General features: G+C 35.4%; 1 protein-coding gene across 1 annotated transcript in view; it reads left to right on the forward strand.

Annotated features, from left to right (window-relative positions):
- The first annotated feature begins 4,257 nt into the window (after window positions 1-4,257).
- ZNF804B (zinc finger protein 804B) overlaps window positions 4,258-21,097 on the forward strand; it is a 70,532-nt gene continuing 53,692 nt past the window's right edge. The window contains exon 1 of the mRNA XM_074900239.1: window positions 4,258-4,369. Within this exon, the coding sequence (XP_074756340.1) occupies window positions 4,361-4,369 (9 nt within the window). The 5' untranslated portion in view covers window positions 4,258-4,360. The remainder of the gene's footprint in view (window positions 4,370-21,097) is intronic.

Genomic DNA, 21,097 nt, shown 5'->3' on the forward strand with positions numbered 1-21,097 from the left:
CTTGTACAGTGTATGGAAAACTCTTTGTAATATTTGTCTGTGAAACATTATGTCCCTCAGCTAAGGAACATGTTTCTTACCAGAACTGTGCTGACTGGATTTGTCTCCAGAGATTTGCATGCTGATGAACAAGCTTCTCTGGGCAGTCTGAAAAGTCTACGAACAGACCTCTAAAGCAGTTGTGAGAATAGACTCAAAGGGGGAAAAAAAAAACCTTTCCAAAGGTCGTGGCATTATATGGTAGAATCAGTGAGCCATAAAATATAATTAATTTCCAAGAACAGGGCAAGCAGAACACTTTGAACAACTCTGGTAATGGAGAATTTGGGAGATACTTATAGGAAAACAGGAAAAAACACAACATTGCCTACTGATAGTATTAGACACAGGTGATGTGATTAAAGTGAGAATAAAAGACAGTACTCCCTCAGGAATCTTTCTTGAAGATATATCTTTGCTTCATTCCCTGCATTTAAATACTATGTAAAGATGCAGAATTCCATCGCCTGTTTCAATGCAATAAACAATTCCTTTCAATAGTTTTATAAATTATGAATATACAGGGGCGGTGGAGCATTTGAACTAATGATTTATCTGAAATTTAATGCTGTGACTCACTGACAAACTACAACATATTCATAGAATTTAGTAAGAAAATATTAGTCCTTTCCTATGCTGGGTCTCAGAAACATAGTTTTGCACAAGGAAAACACGATATCACTTTGTGCTGTTTAAACAAAAAAATCCCTGGATGGTGTAAATGGCATTACTATCTTCCCTTTAGTAAGCCAGTTTGCACCAGATGAAAATATTTGCTCTTTCAGATGTTTCTCACAGTAGCAACTATCAATCTTCTGACTGATGTGATTATGCATAATTCTGAATGTAGTCTATCAGCCCTTGAGAAACTTATGATCTTTGTCTTTTCTTAGGATAAATTCAAAGTAGTAAATCTTTTCCAAATGAAAATATTTCTAATTATTATTTTACTGACAAATGCAAATTTTTGCATTATTTAATTTGCAAGAATGGTATCATGACCACCCTAGATCCTAAGGTGTTTTTTTCAATAATATTTATTCAAGATGAATGAACATTTCTCATTTATTTAAAAAATATAATGCATGAAAAAGTCTTAATAATTTCTTAAGACATGTTTTTATGGGATGATTTTCCTTGGGTAGCTATTTATGTACCTTATAGTTTACTCTTACATAGGTGATTAATAGAAAACACATTCACAGTATTTGTGGAAAGAGATAAACAATCCTTGAGGTATCCAGACAACATTGCAGAGATCATTGGAAGTCACCCAACTAACCATTCAGCTAACTTCTTACAAATGCTGATGAGGGATTACCTTAGCTTTTGTTACCTTTGCCTTAAGTTTAAAAAAATCTATAATATTTTTAGTCTTGTATACATTAAGTATCCTCTTGATTTGTAATATTATTTATATTCAGAATCTTTCTCTACATTTTTAGGAATTTTGGAAAGATATCTTCCAATTGACTAGTCTTTCGTTATTTCATAATCTACTCAAGACCATTGTTCACCTCCTGCACTAAATGCAGAATTTTGACAGTTTGCCAAGTTTTAATAGACTTGTTCTTGGGGTTTATTTTCATGATGTCTGTATTTGGTAGCTAATGAGCTGTAGGGCTGTAAAATTTGTATCTTTTTTGTTAAAAGTTTCTAGATGTCTTGCTTCATAGCCTTAAGGACTAGACTTTGATTTTACAAAGCTATGTATCTCTTGGGCTTGTGATGGCATGACACCATTGTTGTCCAGCCCAAAGCAAAGAATAAGGAATAGTAGGAAAATTTGCTTTCTGTTTGTATCTATCACTCTTCACTGATTCCATACTCTCTGAGACTTACTGCTGAAAGTTTTATATTGCTAAACTTAACAATTATGAATCCTTTTTGCTATGATATTCATCACACAATAATAATGAAATTTTTACAATGGCATAGAGATCCATAAGATGTATGACCTGACATCATGATTTAGTTGTTTAGTTTAGTTTTGGTTACAGATTTTGATAAAAGAATGTATATATTGATTTTAGAGGGATGAGCTTGTTTCCAAAGACAAGTTTCTTGAAGATAAGAGGTATTAGTGCCTTCAAATCGTTGTTCACATATCTCACATTAGAAGACAGAAATCTTTCATCTTTCAGTATTTTCATGATGGACCTGTTGGTTGTCTAAAAAGATCCTGAAAAAGACTTTATGTGGCACTTTATGACAAAATTATTTTTTCTAACCTGGATTCTGCCTAAGGGCACCCACATGTGGAACTGCCTGATGTGTTTTCACACTCAGCAGAAAGGATTTGAGGGGGTTTCTAGATACATCTGGAGACTTCTCATTTGGTTATGACCCTGTTGGATAGAAAGTTCCATTCCTGATAAACAGCAAACAGCAATACTTGTTAGTGAACTGGCTTTATGTGAGCAGTGAAATATTTAACAACTGAAAATTGAGTATCTGCTTTGTCAAAGAAACTGGCAATACACACTAACAGAATACTCTGGTCTTTCATTAATTTAATTCTATATATATGGCCTTGATGGCCCATCCATCTTTTTCACACTTTCAGATATCACAAATACATACATTTTCTACCATCATCTGAAATGTCAAGAACTAGAGAGTGGAACCAAACATCAGGAGCATGTCACTGGTGTTCCAGCCAAGATTACTGAGACACCTTTTAGATTTGTCTCAATAGATCTGGAATGGCAAAGGTATGAAAATGGTAAGTACTGGGGGAACAAAGTATCCTGACATTTATTTAGATAGGGGTTTGGGTCATGTTTTGTTCATGGTTACTCTTGTTTTATCTGGGTAGATTGAAATGTATACACTTGACGTTATTGTGTCTGAATTTTCTCTCTTTATGTCTACAGAATAGTAGAGATTAAGTTTCAGAAGTGCAGCATTAATAGAAGTGTAAGCAGCTCAGCTGTTCATCTAGTTATTCTTGTGCTGCTGAACAAATCTGGTTGAATGACTGAAAACTTAAACTTGACCTGTAGAAGTAATTTGTCTGAGAGAAGGATATGGGTGTGTAAGCATGGAGTTATAGCATGATTTTTCTCATGCTGGAAGAACCTAGAACTTCTTGGAATCAGCACAAAGTAGAGACAATTTGCTAAAGATAATGGAAACAATACAGATTATCGTCTCATGTTATAAACACCTAAAAAAGAAGGAAAGCTGTGACCTCTTCCACTCTCATCTAATAGCATTATTGGTATTATTAATTATATTAATTAACTAATATTAATTGTAAAAGTCTTTGTAATGAAATTTACTACCCACGGGGGACACTTTTTCCTTTTCCAAAGGCACAGGTTTCCCTGTTGTGTTTAAGAAGTTTTACTTTCTACTGTAAATTATTTTCAAGGTTAATGAGCTGAAAATTAGTTTGCCTTTGCAATTCCCAGAATCTAACCCTAGTGGAATCTTCTGTTTTGTGAAATATTTTGCAAAGTATAGGTAAAATAGTGGCAACAAGTGAAAAATACATGGAGCATTTCTGCATGTGTGGGTTTCTAATGTTAGACACAAATTAAAGGCACTGATTAATACACTTGCAGTTGATTCCATTTGTAATTACTTCCTTTCTCCAGTAAGACTAAGTTTTAAGGGCAGTAATAGTGCAGACCACTGTGGTTAATTGTGTGTGTTACAGCTTCTAAAATTGTGTACACGATTCATTTGGAGGTCTTACAATGTACATGCACAAGCCAAATAAATTAAAAATAAAGGCCTCTTATTAATAATGATTTTTTTGACACTTGGCATAGTCTTTTGTGTTGTGTGAAAAAATAGACACACAGCTGTTAATTGACAAGGTAAGTAATAATCCTTTGATTACAGTAGCTAAAGGCTGTCCTTTAATGGATTTTCCTTGTCACTTTTAATTCTTTTTAATCTTTGTCTGCATTTCATTAGAACGGCTTTATCATTCTGATGGCCCTCCTGTCGTTATTCTGATTGAGTTAATGGGTTGTCGTCATACCACAGAGCTCCGGTATAAAATATAATAGTGTTATATTTATAGTCTTCAGGGACGTTTTTAAGATGATTGCTTTACCAATCAGCTTTTCTGGTTTTACATAGTACATTATTGTAAATGGAGTGCTGTATTTTGCTTTCTCTTGCCTGGTAGGTACTCTGAGCAAAGCTTCTGTCTTAATCTTCCATGACTTAATCTACCTAGAAAATTCAACAGCCAGTTGGTGAGGGAGCTAGAAAAGGTCTGTTATAATTTTCTGTCCTGCTCGTCAGCTGCGATTTTGATTTTCTGTTTAAAAGCTACATGCCTGCACTGCAGTTTTCCTAACAGATGATACAGGTACTTGAATATTATTCAAAAAACTTACCTGAGGTCTCATAATGCAGCTATTAAAATGGATTTGTTACTATCTTGTTTTCAACTTCAGCTGTACAGCTGAAGGATGCGTGATATTTAGGCCTTTATGCTTAATTTTACTTATCTTTGGAAAAACTAGTATTGAGGGTACTGTATTTTTTCCACATATTATTGAGGAGCCTGATAAATTACTAACAGTTTTAAAGATAATACCATTTAATGGAAGAAAACCTTGCTAAATAATTGTGGAACATGTGTCGGGTAGCGCATGATTATTTTTTCAATTAAATCTTTAAACAATATTCACTTTGCATATAGAATGATACTTGGGTGAACAAACATATTTGTCTTTTTAGCTTGAGACAAGCAATATAATATAATATAAATTATTGCAGAGAATCCATTAATACAGTTTTAATGATTATATCCGTGATACAAGTCCAGCTGTGACACTGAGCCATGCTATTGGTATGGAACTCTATAATACTCTGCTGCAGAACAGATGTTGTAATTATAATAGGCAATATTTTATTATGTGTTTTCGGAAACTTTCCTAGAGCATGACTTACATGTTTATAGTTTATAGCGAGGTAATCTTGCATATGAGCTAAGAAATGAGGAAGATATGTGGAATGTAGCTACCTAAATTGATGCATTTCTATTTTTAAAACAATTTCAGTGTAACAATTTCATTTCTCCCTTTTCTGTACAGATTTGCTAAAATGGGGTGCAGTTTTCAAAGAACATTAGTGGTTACATTTATTGTCTAAAAATTGTTGATGAAGAAGCAGAGACATGCTGATAATGTATTATATCAGTAGGAAAGGTTTTCAGGACTGTAAATAGAAATGCAGAGGATTTTTTTAAACTGTCTTCTATAAAGAAGAAATATCTATTACATTTGGGGTAGTCTGTGTTGGTAGCGTTAAACAGCCTTTTCTTGACAAGGGCTACTTATGTTCCTTGTGTTATTTAAATCTCTTACAATGTTAAGTACTGTAGAAGACAAATACTGTGTCTGTTTTCATATATACATGTATGTTTGCTTATGCTCACTGTGCTTGTAATTAACTGTTTAATTGGAGAGGGGGGAATTAAATATTTCTTTTACTTTAGTCAATGAAACTTTTCTTTGAGACACACTTCCATTTACTACATTATTAGCAGACCTTAAGCAGTAACAGATACCTGACTGCGACCTTTTCAGTTCCACTGTACTAAATTGCAGGTGTTAGAGCTTGATGAATCATGCGCTGCTGCTGAAAAAAAATGGTATTTTGTTGAAGTTCCAGATGCAACTATATTTAAATGTTCTAATCAGAGATAGAGGCTCCAGAATAATAACCTCTATGATTTTCTCCTGGGACCACCAGAGAACATCCTTCAGGCTGTCTATCTTCTAAATAATTACTATTATTATAATTTGCATTCCTATAGTGCCCAGGAACCCCAGCTGGGAAGGAACTCCATCTGAGTCCTCCTATACTATTTCTGCATGACAACAATACAATATGAAATCTTTACAGTACAGACAAAGCTCACTTTACAAATTCTGTCCCATGCAAATCATTGAGTCCAAGTGCAAGATATGCAGAGATTTTTTGATAGTAGCAACCTATTCACTTTTTGAAAACTTTTCAAAGACAAATATTTTCAAAACATTATACTTAGTGCCTAGGATTTTGTAATTTTTTTTCCCCTTTTTGGGTAGCTACAGCAAAATGGCTCACATCAGAATTAGTATATTGCAGAGAAGTCCATATAACAGCACTCTGAGAGATTATACTGGTTATAATAGGTATTCCTATTCTCTTGTAATTTTTAATGATTTCTAATGTTGTGCCTACTGTCTGAGCTGTTCTTCAATTCCAATATGTCAGCAGATATGTACACTACTGCCTGACTTCAATGGAAGCAACCTCTCCTGTTCTCTATACTTAGTTCAACATAACTGACTTTATAGCTTGCTTAAAGATTGGTGCATAGATCTGTGTTGATTTATCTCTTTCTCTCCTCTATGAATTTGCCTTTGTGGATGGTGCCAAACAAACTCAGCAGATTTATTATAGTACTTTTCTAGCCCAAGTTAAAGGATAGGCAAGAGCAGATGATGATTTCATGTGGGACCTATTGAAATACAGTGGTCATAGAACAGTAAATATTTACTAGAAACCTACAAGGAAATAAAATGGCTCCTAGAAATATTTTAGTGTAGCTTTACTCCACTGAACCGAATCAGCAGTGAAAAATTCAGAAATTTAGGTGTTTTGTGAAGTATCTGTTCACTCTCAAGTGGTCTGCTGGACTACCCTTATTCTATATCAATAAATGAGGGCTCATTGACAGAGGTAGATGACTGGCAAAATACAAAAGACACAAGAAAGTCAGAATGGACATTTAGAAAATACTGGGTAGAGAAATGGAGACAAAAATTGACAGAAAGCAGAGAGGGAGAGGGAAAAAAGAAGGAGAGACTAAAACAAAAGAACTTGGATGAAGTAATAAGAGAGAATATGTGCAAGTTGAAAACAGCAGGATTTTAACTTCAGCTTTAGACTGATGATATTTAATGCCCTAAGTCTCTAGATACCCTAGCAATAGTTGGGTTTATCTTTTTCATCTCTCTTGCTTCAGCGCTGCGCTATGAGTTATAATTAAAGCAGGGCTAAGATAGCAACAAAACTGAATAAATTATTCATTGAAAACCAGCAACATTTTCTAAATAATGTATTCAATGAATAATATTCAACTAAAAATAGGTACAATATACAAAGTATTCTGTGCACACTCAAGAGTTGGTCCTTGGCCCACATTTTATCATAACTAGTAGATTGATATATTTTCTTTCTAGGAGAGGCAAGCAAGAAATACTGCTTTTCTTTCTAGCCTCACAAGATAGGATATATGAGTGCATTTTGTTGTTACAATTTTAAGGTTAATTTCCTATAGTATTGTAATAAGTAAAAGTGAACTCATCTCTTCTCTGGAACTTGTGGTGGCCTAGACATTAGTGACGATATGATCTGCTCAAAAAAGGAAAATAAAGATAGTTCCAAAACCCAAAGAAAGATAAAAGAAAATTCTGACTTACAGCAAAAAGGTAGACAGAAAATTTTGAGTGGAAGTGGATATGAGAAAGGATTTATGGAACAGGCAGGAAGCTGCATTGCCTTACTGAAAAAGTCTATTGCAGCTCAGTGGCAATACAAAGGGCACCAGTTGTCAATGAAAAGCCATGGGGAGAAAGTGGAAGAAACGGTACATAAAAATTAACCAGTAAACATGGGAATATGAAGTAGAGAGTATTTAAAGAAAGATTAATCAGTGTAATGCAGTTGAGATACATTAAGTCATGTTTCATATTATATTCTAATACGTTAGAAGTTTTCCAAATACAAAACCAAATGGATTTAGAACTGTCCCTTCTTCTGTTTCCTAAGAAGTTGGACCTGTTATAATTAATTTTACACTAACATTTACCCTTACTTTACATTACATAAACATGTTGTTTAGTTTTACATTAAATAAATACATATTTTTAAAGCTGCTATTGTTGAAAAGTGGGATGAAGAAAGGCATTATTGACAGAATACTGTATTGTCAGTTAAGGTAAATAGAACAAATTGTTTGTGGCTTTATCACAGAAAAGCATAGTTACCATTTTGTACAAAAGTCATCACCACCCCACTTGTCAGGACTTTCTAAATTAAAGTCTGTTAAAAACAGGAACATGGAAAGCAATTTAGTGGAAAATATCAGTGTTTTGGCTCATTCAGACTTCTCTTGTTAAAGCATTTGAAATATATAGAATCTTTCAAAAGTTTCTTGTTCAACCACAATCACTGTAATCTGCATTCATTATAACACTGTGCATTGTACTCCTTTGACAGCAGAGCTAAGCAGTCAATATTCTCCTTTTCAGCAGTCTGTGCTGTACCAATCTCATATGGTTAATAATTGAGACAGATGCACTGTATAAGAATTTCACAGTTGTACCAAATGCATGTTGGCCTCTTGCAGCCTTCTGTTAGCAAGCAAATGCTTAAAACAATACCTACTACAGTAACTTCTTGCTCAGCTTTTAGAATAATTTAAATGGAAGAGCTAAACCCCATATTTTAAATCTAGAAGAAAAAATGGTATAACAATGTAGTTTAAAATACATACAAGCAAATTATTATATAAAACCAGCAGTTTAAAGATGTAAAATGTCAGTATATGCAAATACATAGTTAAGACACACAAACTTAACTTTATGTAGGCCATAAAAAAGACAAAGATACATATTACATACATCCCATGCTTCTAAGTGACATAAACTTTCTTATCCATATATATATCTAACTATATTTGTTCCTCTCTTGTAAATAATTTTCTTTTAAGTTTAATTGTCTTTTGTGTTTAGAATAATGTCTCATTGGATGTATAAAAATGTCAGATAATAATTAAGTCTGCATAATACATCTGCTTAATGCCACAGCTGTGTTAGGCAAAGAAAAAAAGCCCAAGATGCCCTGAAGTGGCAGTTAAACAAGTCTGTACATGGTATGTAGGATCCAATATTTGTAAGAGTTTTGAGGAGTTTTATATTTGATAAATTTCATATTGTTTCTAATTTGTGTGTATGAAGGCTGACATCACAGAATCATATGACCACAGGATAATTCAAGGTGGAAGAGACCTCGGGAGTTCTCTAGTCCAACCTCCTGCTCAAGCAGGGTCAGCGGTGAGCTCAGACCAGGTTGTTCAGGGCTTTGTCCAGTCTGGTGCGGAAAACCTCAAAGATATAGAACATGCAGCCTCTCTGGGCAATTTGTGCCACAGCTTGATTGTCCTCATTGGGAAAAAGTTTTTCCCTATATTGTCTGAACTTTCCTTCTTTCATCTTATGCCCACTGCCTCTCATCCTCTCATCATGCACAACTGTGAAGTGCCCAGCTCCATCTTCTTGATAACCCCTTGCAAATGCTGCTGTTAGGCCCCTCCAAAGCTATCCCTTTCCCAAGATGACTAAGCCATGGTTCATTCAGCCTCTCCTTACAGATCAAGACTTCCATCCTGACCATCCTGGAGGGCCTCATCAGACAAAGAAATCTCTTATAAGTAGGTAGTGCAAATCTCTTGAATTGCCCATATAGTGCAAAAGGCACCTGCCATCATGTTAAGGTGCTTTAGCTTTACTGAAGAAGAACATTTCCAGAACATTGTCAGTTCTTCCTTGCCTTCACTTCTAGTCCCTGTCCATTGAGTGATGGTTCTACCTGTGGTCTTATTATTCACTTTCAAAAACTGAGATTCCATGCAAAAAGAAAGGTTAGAATGGTTTCAGCAATGACTGGAAAAGAAATGAAGACATTTTCAGTTCATATTTTGGTCTAAAGGAATCATTAGGGGGTCTCATGAATTATGCAGAGACATGAAAAATGTGATGGTTACATGTGTATTAAATAGTAGATTTTTATGACAGGTGCGATGTATAAATAATATCGAGTTGCTTACTCTGTTTACTAATCCTTCTTCATATGCTAGTGACATATTTAATACAGGAATTTTTATGCCACAAAAAGCCCTAGATGAGAAGTGTTTACTGGTTTGCTACAGTTTTGGTTTTTTTTTTTTTAAATTCTTTGTATTTGTACATATGAACAGCTATTTAATATTTTGATATACACTCAATCATTAAGTAATTATATTTTTAAAAATAATTACAGTAATACTACATTTTTGGTTATTATTAATTCCCCAGTATGCAAATTAATGTTTAACTTTCACAGGGAATGTAACTTAAACATATTGTTTCTAATAGTATCATCAATTAAGGTCGCACAGGAAGTGAGCAATAGATCAGGAAGTTATTGAATCCATTTATATATTTGTTTTCTTGCTCTGTATGCTTTGATCTTTCACTAATATATTTTGGTCACTCTTTGTATAATTTTGAGGGAGGGAGACTTTTTATTTCTTTTTTCATATGCACTATACCATGTTTGTCACATTTCAAATTCAATTTCAAAACCAGTTATAAACTTAGTACTGGATCCACTCAGAAATTTTATTCTCAAAGAAAAATAAACCTGTGCTATGTGTGTTAAGCTTGAACATTAACCTTATACTAAAATGATAATTACTTAAGACCATGGATTGTGGCTAATCAGTATAATCAGTTTCTTAGATGAGACAAGATCACCCTTTTGACTTCAGCTCAGAAAAGAATGCCCTTATATTCAGTCGCAGAGCAATGGGCAACATCAGATGAGAGATATAAACACAGAGTCACTCAGAACCATGGTGTATATTTTTAGTTGAAGTAATACCCCTCTCTGATGTTAAACAAGCGAAATAATGAACATGTCCAAAATGGCTATGCTAAAAATTGTAAAACAGAGCCAAAGAGTCTTCTAAATGGAGAATGTGTTTGAGGATTTTTTTTTCTGTTTCAGAAATACTTTATGCTGTGTTCTTAGCTGCTGTATTGATTCTTTCTTCTTTATGTAGGTATATAGCTACAATTGCAGTATTGCATGTGTTAAGTTTTGTGGGCAATAGGGAACTGTGATTTGTGAAATGCTCTATGCCAAAAAATAGATTTTAGACTGGCTGTCAGATGCAATCTTGATCTCTGGCTATGAATTTATATATATGTTTGTCTCTACCTTAGTTACTGGAAGGACTGTATGAAATTAATGGGAAGCTCTCTTTTCCCAGGGATCTTCTTAACTTCTTGGCTAATATTTTAACTCTTATTTCAGGATGTCTTTACAAAATGGCATTATATAGTTAACATTTGAAAAGTCAATGAAATCTATTAATTTTCTCTTAAAATAATTCATTGAAGACAGTAATAATGAACATATCATTTGTCTGTTATGGTAAATTTCACTGAAATTTACTCCTTGCATGGACTGAATTTATCTTCATTTAGTTATGCTTGAAAATGTTCTTTGCCTGCATGAACATAAGATAGAGCCTTTTCTTCTGCCACAGAATTCAAATTTTTATAGGCTTTTCAGTTTTAACTTTAATATTTGCTGTTGTAATTTTAAAGATAGCTATGCCAAAGGTAGTCTTTGCAAAACGAATATGGAAGAATGATAGGCTGGGCTGAACTTTATCTGACTGCATTTGGGCACAAATTTGTGACTTGAGAAAGACTTAAATGTCATTGTATTTCTCAAATTCTTCTGATTAGGAGCAAGTTTCTGTAGTCATTATTCTTTCTTCACAAAACTTACCTTAAATTTTCTTATGCAAGAAAACTGTTCATCTGTGTTCATACCAGATTTTGATTAGGACTCTTGGGTACTACCACAATATAAATAATTAGTAATTATAATTATGGTAATAGTAGAAGGTTTGGATGCACAGGGAAACAAACATTGGTTATTCAGTTTACTGTTGATCTGATTAGTAACCATCCTTTCTGGAGACAACAGTACAATGATAACTAAAATCAATGTCATTCTTCTGGCAAAACAGTTTGTGATTTTTCATTATTCCCTGCCCTCATTTGCAAAAAACCTCTCAAAATACTTATTCTTTATAAGGCAACTTTTTTTCTGATATGGCAGCTTCATGCAGATGAGCAATGGGTTTATGGTGTCATTAAAGCCTGGCAACACAAACTGGCAAAAAATGTGTATTTTTATTTACTATTTGACTTGCTCTTTAATGTGTCATTTAGTACTTACAACCAAAATATTTGTTCATCTAATTTGATTTGGCAGTTGCATACAGTACAGATTATATAAGGAAATAGAAAGTTAGAGTGTTGCCAGTTTGGTAAACACTTTTCATGAGAATTTTCAAAATCTCAATAAAATAATAATGTCAGAAACACAAAGCACTACTAAAACCAAAACCACAAAATTAAAACTTTGCTCTATGACAATAGACAAACTACATGTGGTAATAAATAAGAGAATCAATGTAGAAGTTTTCCCTGTTGAGAATTCCTACAGAGAAAAAATGTCTGCAGTTATTGACATAGATTAAATATTTACTTAAAATAGTGTCTTGGAATCAGTCTCTTTTTAAGTTTTCCTAAAACCACTGGGTACAGTGAGCTATTACAAAATTGTTACAGTGAGGTTTAGTTAGTTTCATTCTGCTAGAGAAGTTATTACTTTGCTAACATATTGGAGCTATGTTTTTGGCCAACTTGATCATTAATTTCTAAACTTTCATGCACCTTGTTCTTAAATATGCAAATAATGATTAGAATTTTCAGTAGAAAATGGACATTTACATGTAATTGGTGCACAGTACCCTGATGACAAGGACATTCCAGCTCCTTATTAGTGGAAATAAGCATTCCTGGAATTTTAGAGGTTACAAAAGAGTTTGCCACTGCAATCATCTTCCATTTGCTCTAGCATAAGGGATGATCAATCAGTCAGTTATGAACAACTTTAAGAAAAGCAAACAATAAGCTATATAACTCTCCAGTTATTAATAATCTTCTTCCTAACATGCAGACTGTTTTAAGGAATATCTTTGACAGACAACTACAATTTCACTGTATTTATCAATGTTTTGTTTACCATTTAATCAAAGAACCAGAGCTCATAGACTTGCCTTTCAAAATATGTCTCATTCTTTCATATTAATTTTACAATAAATTAATTCACAGAAAAGTTAAATTCCCTAATACAGGATGGTTCATATACACCCTGCTTGCTATCCAGCTCCCAAGCCATACTCTCCTAAATGGTTTGTTCTTCCTTGCTTAGTACTGCAACCTGTGAACTCATCTATGAAGACACTGGCAATATACCAGAATAAACAGGGACATTCATTGTACTTTGTCTCAGTCTCTATCTACAAAGACCATTAAGTTTACAAATGATGTGTTTAAATTTGTTATTACTGAGCAAATATATTACATTATTATCCATTATGAGCATTTTTACAGTCCTGATATTCAACATTTATGAACGTCAAAGTGTGGGTAGAAATGTTGAGGTGACCTGTGTTTTACAATATAAACATCCAGAAAGATCAGTAGAAAACTTTGGGAAAAAAAATATCTTGCAGTTGTTTTCACATAGAAAGGTGATATAATTCCTTACAGAGGATCAAAATGAAATACTTGTTAGATTGTGAAACTGGTTGTAGGAGTATTAGGGAAATGAAGATTTACTGAGCTCAGGGGATAAGATATAATTAAAACACTCTGCCAGGATTAAAAAATAAAATAAACTGACAGAAGGGAGGTTTGATAACCATCTATAAAGCCTAGCCATCGAGTGGGGAACAAAAAGTCACAATCTCTGTAGAGTGTGGTAAACAAAAAGTCATAATCTCCCCACATGTCACAACATGATATTCAGGAACAATACTGAAATAGTGGTACAGAGTCTTCTACATCTTTAGTGGAGAGACAAAACGAGGCAAACAATAATCCCAGAAACGGTCAATCTCATTTAACTTCAGTCATCTAAAATCAGGTGTCTAAATTTTTCATCTCAGGCCCTCAGCATTAAGAACATTTTATCTCATCTATTTTAGGACGCCTATTTTATAAGGACCATTGTTCAGGTGAGAATTATTTCTCCACTGGCTGTAAAGGAAGTCTAAAGTGAGTAGTACTGTCCAAGGCCAAATATAATTTTTATATGGTTGAATCAAGGTGAGTAAATCTATCCATGTAAGATTAATCACGATTGACTGTCAGTAAAGCAGTTGAATGCATTTTCACCATGGATGTAGAGATATTCCATCGAGGGCTAGTTTCAGGACTCAGCAGTTTCTATTCAGATACGGATATAACAGGTTCATCTTTCCAGGCATTCATATTATACTGAAATAGAGAAATGTCTGCAGTGGTGCAGAAGCTGAATATCTGGACTGTAGTAGTGAATTGCCATAACACCTGGGCCTCAGAAAATATGTGCATGTGTATCTGTGTGTGTGTCTGTGTGTGCATCCATATGTATATTTTCAGATAGCTACCCTTGTCTGTCACTCATTATGCAAAGTGTAGATTCAGGAAAGGGCATAAAAATGTTGTAGAGTCCTTGTCACCTCAGAGCATTTCTGTTGACAGAAAAGCCTGATCAGTGCCGAGGAAGAGGAGTGCACGCTGCATGTGTTCAGAGCTGGTGCCCTGAGGAATTATCAGATTGTCTTTATTGTTTGCATTACAATACCATCTGGGGCTACCAGGCTTGGAGCTGGAGCCTTCTGTGGCAAGTAACCTTCAAATAGCCAGAAGGTATCTGCCCTGGATTTGTAATAATTTATATTAAAATACAAAGGACAGCAGATGGATATAGACAGAAAGAAGGGGGAGAAAAATGGGGGGGGTTGGGGGACACCAAACAGTGAGGTAATACAGCATCAGTAGCCAAAGCACCTTCTATTTTTGCACTACAGCAAAGGAGAGGCTTTTCCTTCACTTCAAAGTGAAGGAAAATAACATCTTGACTTGCTGGATGTTCATAGGTAACTGTCCCCCCAACATATGGGAGATCCTGAAAGTAAGTGTATTTTAAAATCCAAGCAACTAAGAGATACACACTGATGAGGTCAGTTTGCGGGTTTAAAGCAAGGACAGATGAGATCTCCTGAGAGACGGCAGGTAACATGAGTATAAGCTGTGTTGAGCTTTGACAGTAACAACAAATATGCCATTAGGTTGATTCAGCTGGACAGAGAGTACATTAGCCAACATTCAAACAAATTAGTTTCTTTTCACATGATTATAATTGCAATTATTTCTTGTCTTTCGGTTACAAAAAGATGAAATCTCAGTACATACATATATTTTTTTTTTTTTGTAATTGCTAATATGCAACAGGAATGGATTTATAAAACCACAAAACCTTTAAAGCAATTCAGTTTGTTTATGACTTGTACAATCACCAGTTATCACACTCTGAAACTTGTTTTGGTGAAATAGTTACATAATTGAAGAACAATTAACTGGGCCCACTCCAATAGCTTCATTACAAAAGAGGAGTGAAAACGTTAAAGCTGCTTCAAAACTTACTGAATATCTGTTCTGGCCTTCAGGGGTTTTTTTTTTAGAAAGGCTGACAGTCTGAGAATCCACTTAATGACCTTGAATTTGAAGTTGCTCCATCACTGCTAGATTTTGTGCCATTTAATCAGTTATATCCTCATGAACATCCTGCAACACAAGTGACACAAGGTAATTCAAAGCTGTTAGATAAGAGGATCCGAGGCATTAAAAGCTTGGGGCTGAAATTTTAAAACATGCCTCTCCTATGGGCTTGGGCAATTTTGACACACACAGCTATGCACATCCAAAAATACACTAGAGACCCTTCAGAAAATTGGTAACATGAAGCATTGCTCCTGAAGGGTGAGCTCCTGATTTTAGCTCTGTAAGTAAAGAAGTAGATTAACATAGAATATCTAATATCAAATAGAATTTAAGGAATTACCTGCTCCATTATCAATGGCTTTTGTACAACTGAGATAGGGCTTTAATCTCTAATAAAATAATAAAAATTATTTCCCTTGTCTTTCTCCCTTGTATTTTCCTCTAAATTCTTTAGCCTTTATTGATAGGGACAGAAGAGAAATAGTCAGAGGTATAAGATTAGATGTCTATAAAATGTTAAAACAGAGTGAAATTTGTTTATTTGTTAAAATTCTTCACTGTTTGTTAAAACTATGAACAAACAAGTAAATAAAGCAGCAGTGGCTGAAATAGCAATGCCCATTTTGCAGATTGCTATTCATTCAATCTGAACTTCCACAGCTATTTTAAAGAGTACTGTGTGCTGCTGAAATCTGTAAAGTATGATGAAACGTGATTTAATTGACAATAGTTTGATTAATAAAACTGAAATGTCAAGTTATTTAAGATTAATTCGTGACTTACCTTTCACTGTCATTATAAACAGTAGTTCAAACATTGAAAGTCCTGGAATTTGGTTTAGGTAGTATTTGTCCTCATTTTAAACTGAAAAGCAAATTAAATTAATATTGGGTTGGGTCACGCAGGTACCTTTTGCAGTTGAGCAAGGAAGGAAGGGGAAATAAGGAATTTAACAAAGACAATGACTAACAAAGGCAATGAAAGCATACTTAGCTCTGGTGTGAACAGTGTATGTGACTTCACCTAGTTTTGCTGTATCTGAGTTTCTGGGAAGAAGCAGATGAGGTCTACGGGCTTGCCGTTGGTCAGAGAGCAGAATAAATGTACCTTTTGAAGACCTGGTGTAATTTGGTTCACACAATTGCAAAATTGCAAGCAATTGAATTGGTCATCTTAAGGAGTTTCTTCCTGCCAGCACAGATGCAGCAATGGACATACTCCAGCCCATCCAGACAGTAAAGGTTTCAGGACAAGGATGTGCAGATATTTATGCCTGTGATCTTCATCCTGAAGATTCCTGTCACTGTGGTTTACAGATGTCAGTAGAGCCAACATTACTGAACAGTGGATTCTGAGAAAATGCTACATTCAAAGGTCATATTAAAGACTGGATGCATTTCAAGATGAGGACACTGTACTTAACGCATGTTCAGATTCTCCCTCCTTAGCACTCTGTAGAGCCTGTGGGGTCCAGAAGAGCTGCACAGGGAGCCCTTCTTGATGCCATCATTTAGCTGTCACAGTGCTGTGGGGCTTGAGGATATACTGTGAGGTGACTGTCTTCTGTGGCTATTGAGGAGTCAAGAAGAGGACATGCATGATGGCATGGAAAATTAACTGATTATTCAGAATTTACTTGTTCTTTCACCTTGTGTTTATAGGTTTGACATTAAATCTCCAGAAATAAAAAGAAATTATGAAATACAGGCTAAATAACAGAAGAATACACTAGACTAAAATCTCACACATTTTACTTCATTAAAAATATTGAATTACACAAATAACAAATGCTGGCATAATCAATTTGATAATATAGTCATATAGATCAATGTCTTGCCATTTAGTATCACTTATTGATTCAACACCATTGTCTTCACAGGCAGTTCTTAACATTCATCTAGTTATAAATAAACACAGACTGTGGCAAAACTATACACTTCTGCATATTCTTTGTAATATGTATTACAGAAAATTGCTGGGTGGGGGATTGCTAAGGCAGCACAAAAAATGGTTTCTATGGCAGCATCTTGGACAAGATTTCATTTTGAAGTAATAGCATGTTTAAGACTTATTAGACCTATTTCATTTTCCATATTGGATACAGCAGAGGCACCTGAATGAGGAAGTACTGAGCTGGTTAAAACAAAAAGCTTCAAAGAGACAGTGTGGCCATATTATCACTAGGTCTACAGGTTCAGCCATTTCCAGCCACAGCTATGTGTCTTGTACCTTTTACATGACTGGAAAGCAGACTTTTAACTTCTGCTTTTTTGACTTTATATTTATGCAGCAGTAGCATCACACAGTGGCATCCAGTGTTTTTAGTATGTAGGAACATCCACTGTGCCATTCTGATTGTATTGATGTGCTCAAGGTGCAGCTAGGAGCAGACTAGGAGTGCCTCTGAAGCAGACTGTGAAGTCATGCTTATCAATGAGCATTTTCCCTAGTATTGGCTCAGACCTGAGGTTCCTTAAACGTCCAGAAACTTCTGACAAGATATAACTGTATTGCATATGTGTATAATACCATTGGAGCATTACAGTAAGGCTTGGCATTTTCTTAGATGCTAGAGAAGAACACTAAAATGGGGCTGACTTTCTGCAGCCCATAAACTGTAGGAGACGCAGATGTGTTCTACCATGATAGAAGGACTCTGAGTGTGTGTGTCTGTGTGTGTGTGCGCCCACCCTTAGTTTGTCTCAGGGACATATGCAGAGCTGGTTCCTCTGGTACACCAGCAACAGCTGCATGCAGCACTGGTGTTTAGGTCATGTTTTGGCTTTGCAAATTATTTTCTTCTTCTTAACACTCTTGTGATTGATCATTCATCTAGGTTCAGATGTGTGCCTTGTGAGTTTCATAAGTGTTGTGGAACAGACAGGACAGAATATGATTTGGCTTGTATTTTTTTGAAGGCAAATATTGCAGCTCAGAAGAAATATAGTTAGGAAATGCTGAAAGTTTTGCAAACTTTATTGGCTGAATACCAATCTAATCTGCATGTCAGCAGACAAGTACTTCAGTGCCTCTGTATGTGCTCTGACTCAAGCATTTTCAGTATTTTCTAAGGTTGTGGAGGAAGCAACAATAGCAATCACTATGTATTATAACGTATTTTATGCTAGAGCCAACAGAGATGGTCTGGTGTACAGCATGGGCAGTCCTATTTTGAAAAATATAACACAGAAGCATTTGGTTTATTGATCCTATCTCTTCATTAGTTCCTATCTCATCTATCAGAATCATAAGCAGTGAAAGCAAATAAAGACACAGTGCCGGAAACCTTTATAGTGACTCCGAGACCAAATCCCATGCAAGAGAAGAGCTATTGCCAGTTTTGGTTTGTTTGTTTGTTGTTTGTTTGTTTGTTTGTTTGTTTTCTTCTGAAATAAGAGCATTTTTAATTGCAGTCTTTGGGTCAATCTGATATTCATGTAATTATGCAATAGCAAATACATTCCTACAAGTACGAGAGTCTTTTGCCAGCAAGACCAGTGAGTCTTTCCTTCCCTCCAACCTTCTGTCAGCGTAATGCTCAATCCAGTGATGTAGGGGAGATAGGGGACGCACTGTCAGCAGCCAGGATGAATTCTCCTTTTGTCTTTCACAGATGTTTTTATGGTTAAGTCTACTTTACTGGATTTGTGAACCAGAAAGTGGAAATGGTTCTTCACAGAACTGTCCCAAGCTGCATACCAGTTTTGCAGTCTACTGTTGAAAATATGCTTGCGTTTATACAAAGTTAGCCCAGTTTGACTAGAGAGAGATGTGAAGTATTAAGAAAGTATGAAAATCGAGGCATAACTGTAAGGAAGTGCTCTAAAGAAGCCTCTGAAAAATGGCCCTAGTCACAATGTAGTGGCAGAATATTCCTGTCTTGGCATTATCCTGAGGGAAAAATGAAGCGTCCTGAGAAAGATGGAAAAACTTCTTCTTGAAAATGCCAGGATCACAAAGGATTAAATTAAAGAGCAATAAAACATTCAGAAGTTTAATGAAATGACTGAGTCAGTAACAGTCCATTTCTTTGGTCCTTCTGGCACATTTCATTCACTCCCTTTTTAAAATTAGATTATTTGTATTCTCTTTGGATTCAGTAATTCTCTAGCTATTTTGTCATCGAATTACATTATGTTTCCTAACTGTACCTTTTTTTCCCTAGGATGTGGCATTTACCCATTTGTGTCCCCAGTAGAGCTTTTTACATGGAAATTTTTTTCTTGCCTCTCGGTATTCATTTCTGGAGTTTTACATATTTTTTCTAATGTTCTACAAATGTGTATATGTAGTATTTCTATAGCTACTAGAAATGAGTCTTGAGTCTAGCAAATTAGCACAGCTAATGAATAACTGTAAAACTAGCTAGAACTCTGCCATAGACTACAGAAGGGTTTGTCAGTCTTTAATGCCTTTTCAGGAAACAATTTTGCAAATGCTGAAGCCAGTGTTACCTCACAGCTTGCAAGCCTGAATTCTTAATGTATTCCCCTATTGGAGCCACAGAATAAAGACAACTTCAGCTTCTCTGACTGTTTCTGACTCCACAAAACAGAATGCTTGCTTTTGGTAAGAGGTTCTAGGAAGGAGAGGTTGCTTTTATTCAGATTACAGTCATATAAAGTTAGAGAGCAGTAGAGACAGCATCTCTAGTATTGATGTCTACAGTACTGGAAGGAACACTATTTGCTTAATATTTTGCATTTTTAAAAGGAGACTCCTCTTTCTGTATTGTCCATCAGACTGTATAAAAAACCGGAAACCCTTCCAGAGTTTATCTGAACGAAATATTTAACTCCATCTGAGTGAGAACAGAATTTAAAAAAAACCAACACATTTTTTCTTCTTACTATACAAGAAAATTTGATAATGTAATTGTCAAGTTTTCATTCCACCTGGCAACAAAACACCATGCAGCCACTCACTCACTGACCCCTGGTGGGATGGGGGAAGGAATCAGAAGAGTAAAAGCGAGAAAATTCGTGGGTTGATCTAGACAGTTTAATATGTAAAGCAAAAGCCCCACACACAAGCAAAGCAAAACAAAGCATTCCTCACTTTCCACCGACAGGCAGGTGCTCAGACATCTCCAAGAAAGCAGGGCTCCATCATGTTAATGGTTACTTGGGAAGACAAACACCATAACTCCGAGCGTCCCCCACTTCATTCTTCTTCAATCAGCTCTACATGCTGACCATGACGTCATATGGTCACTTGGTCACTTTGTTCAGTTGGGGTCAGCTGTCTCAACTGTGTCCCCTCCCAACTCCTACTGCACCCCCAGCCTGCTCACTGGTGGGGTGGGTGAGGAGCAGGAAAGGCCTCGATGCTGTGCAAGCACTGCTCAGCAACAGCTAAAACATCCCTGTGTTATCAATGCTGTTTCCAGCACAAATCCAAAACACAGCCCCATGCCAGCTACTGTGGAAAAAATTAACTCTATCCCAGCCAAAATGAACACTGTCACTTTTAGCAGCCTCCCAGTCAAGGTGGATAAGACTTCAGTGGTCCGTGTAGACTTTCTTAAGGAGTAATGCATATGCAATTGATTTTATCTAGGCTATTGTACATAGTAACTGAAAATTGCCTACCTAAAGTGCAACCACTAGTTTCATTTCTGCAATGCTTGCAAGTATTCATTG

This window comes from Athene noctua, chromosome 2 (genome assembly GCF_965140245.1).
Source record: "Athene noctua chromosome 2, bAthNoc1.hap1.1, whole genome shotgun sequence".
Classification (NCBI taxonomy): Eukaryota; Metazoa; Chordata; class Aves; order Strigiformes; family Strigidae; genus Athene; species Athene noctua.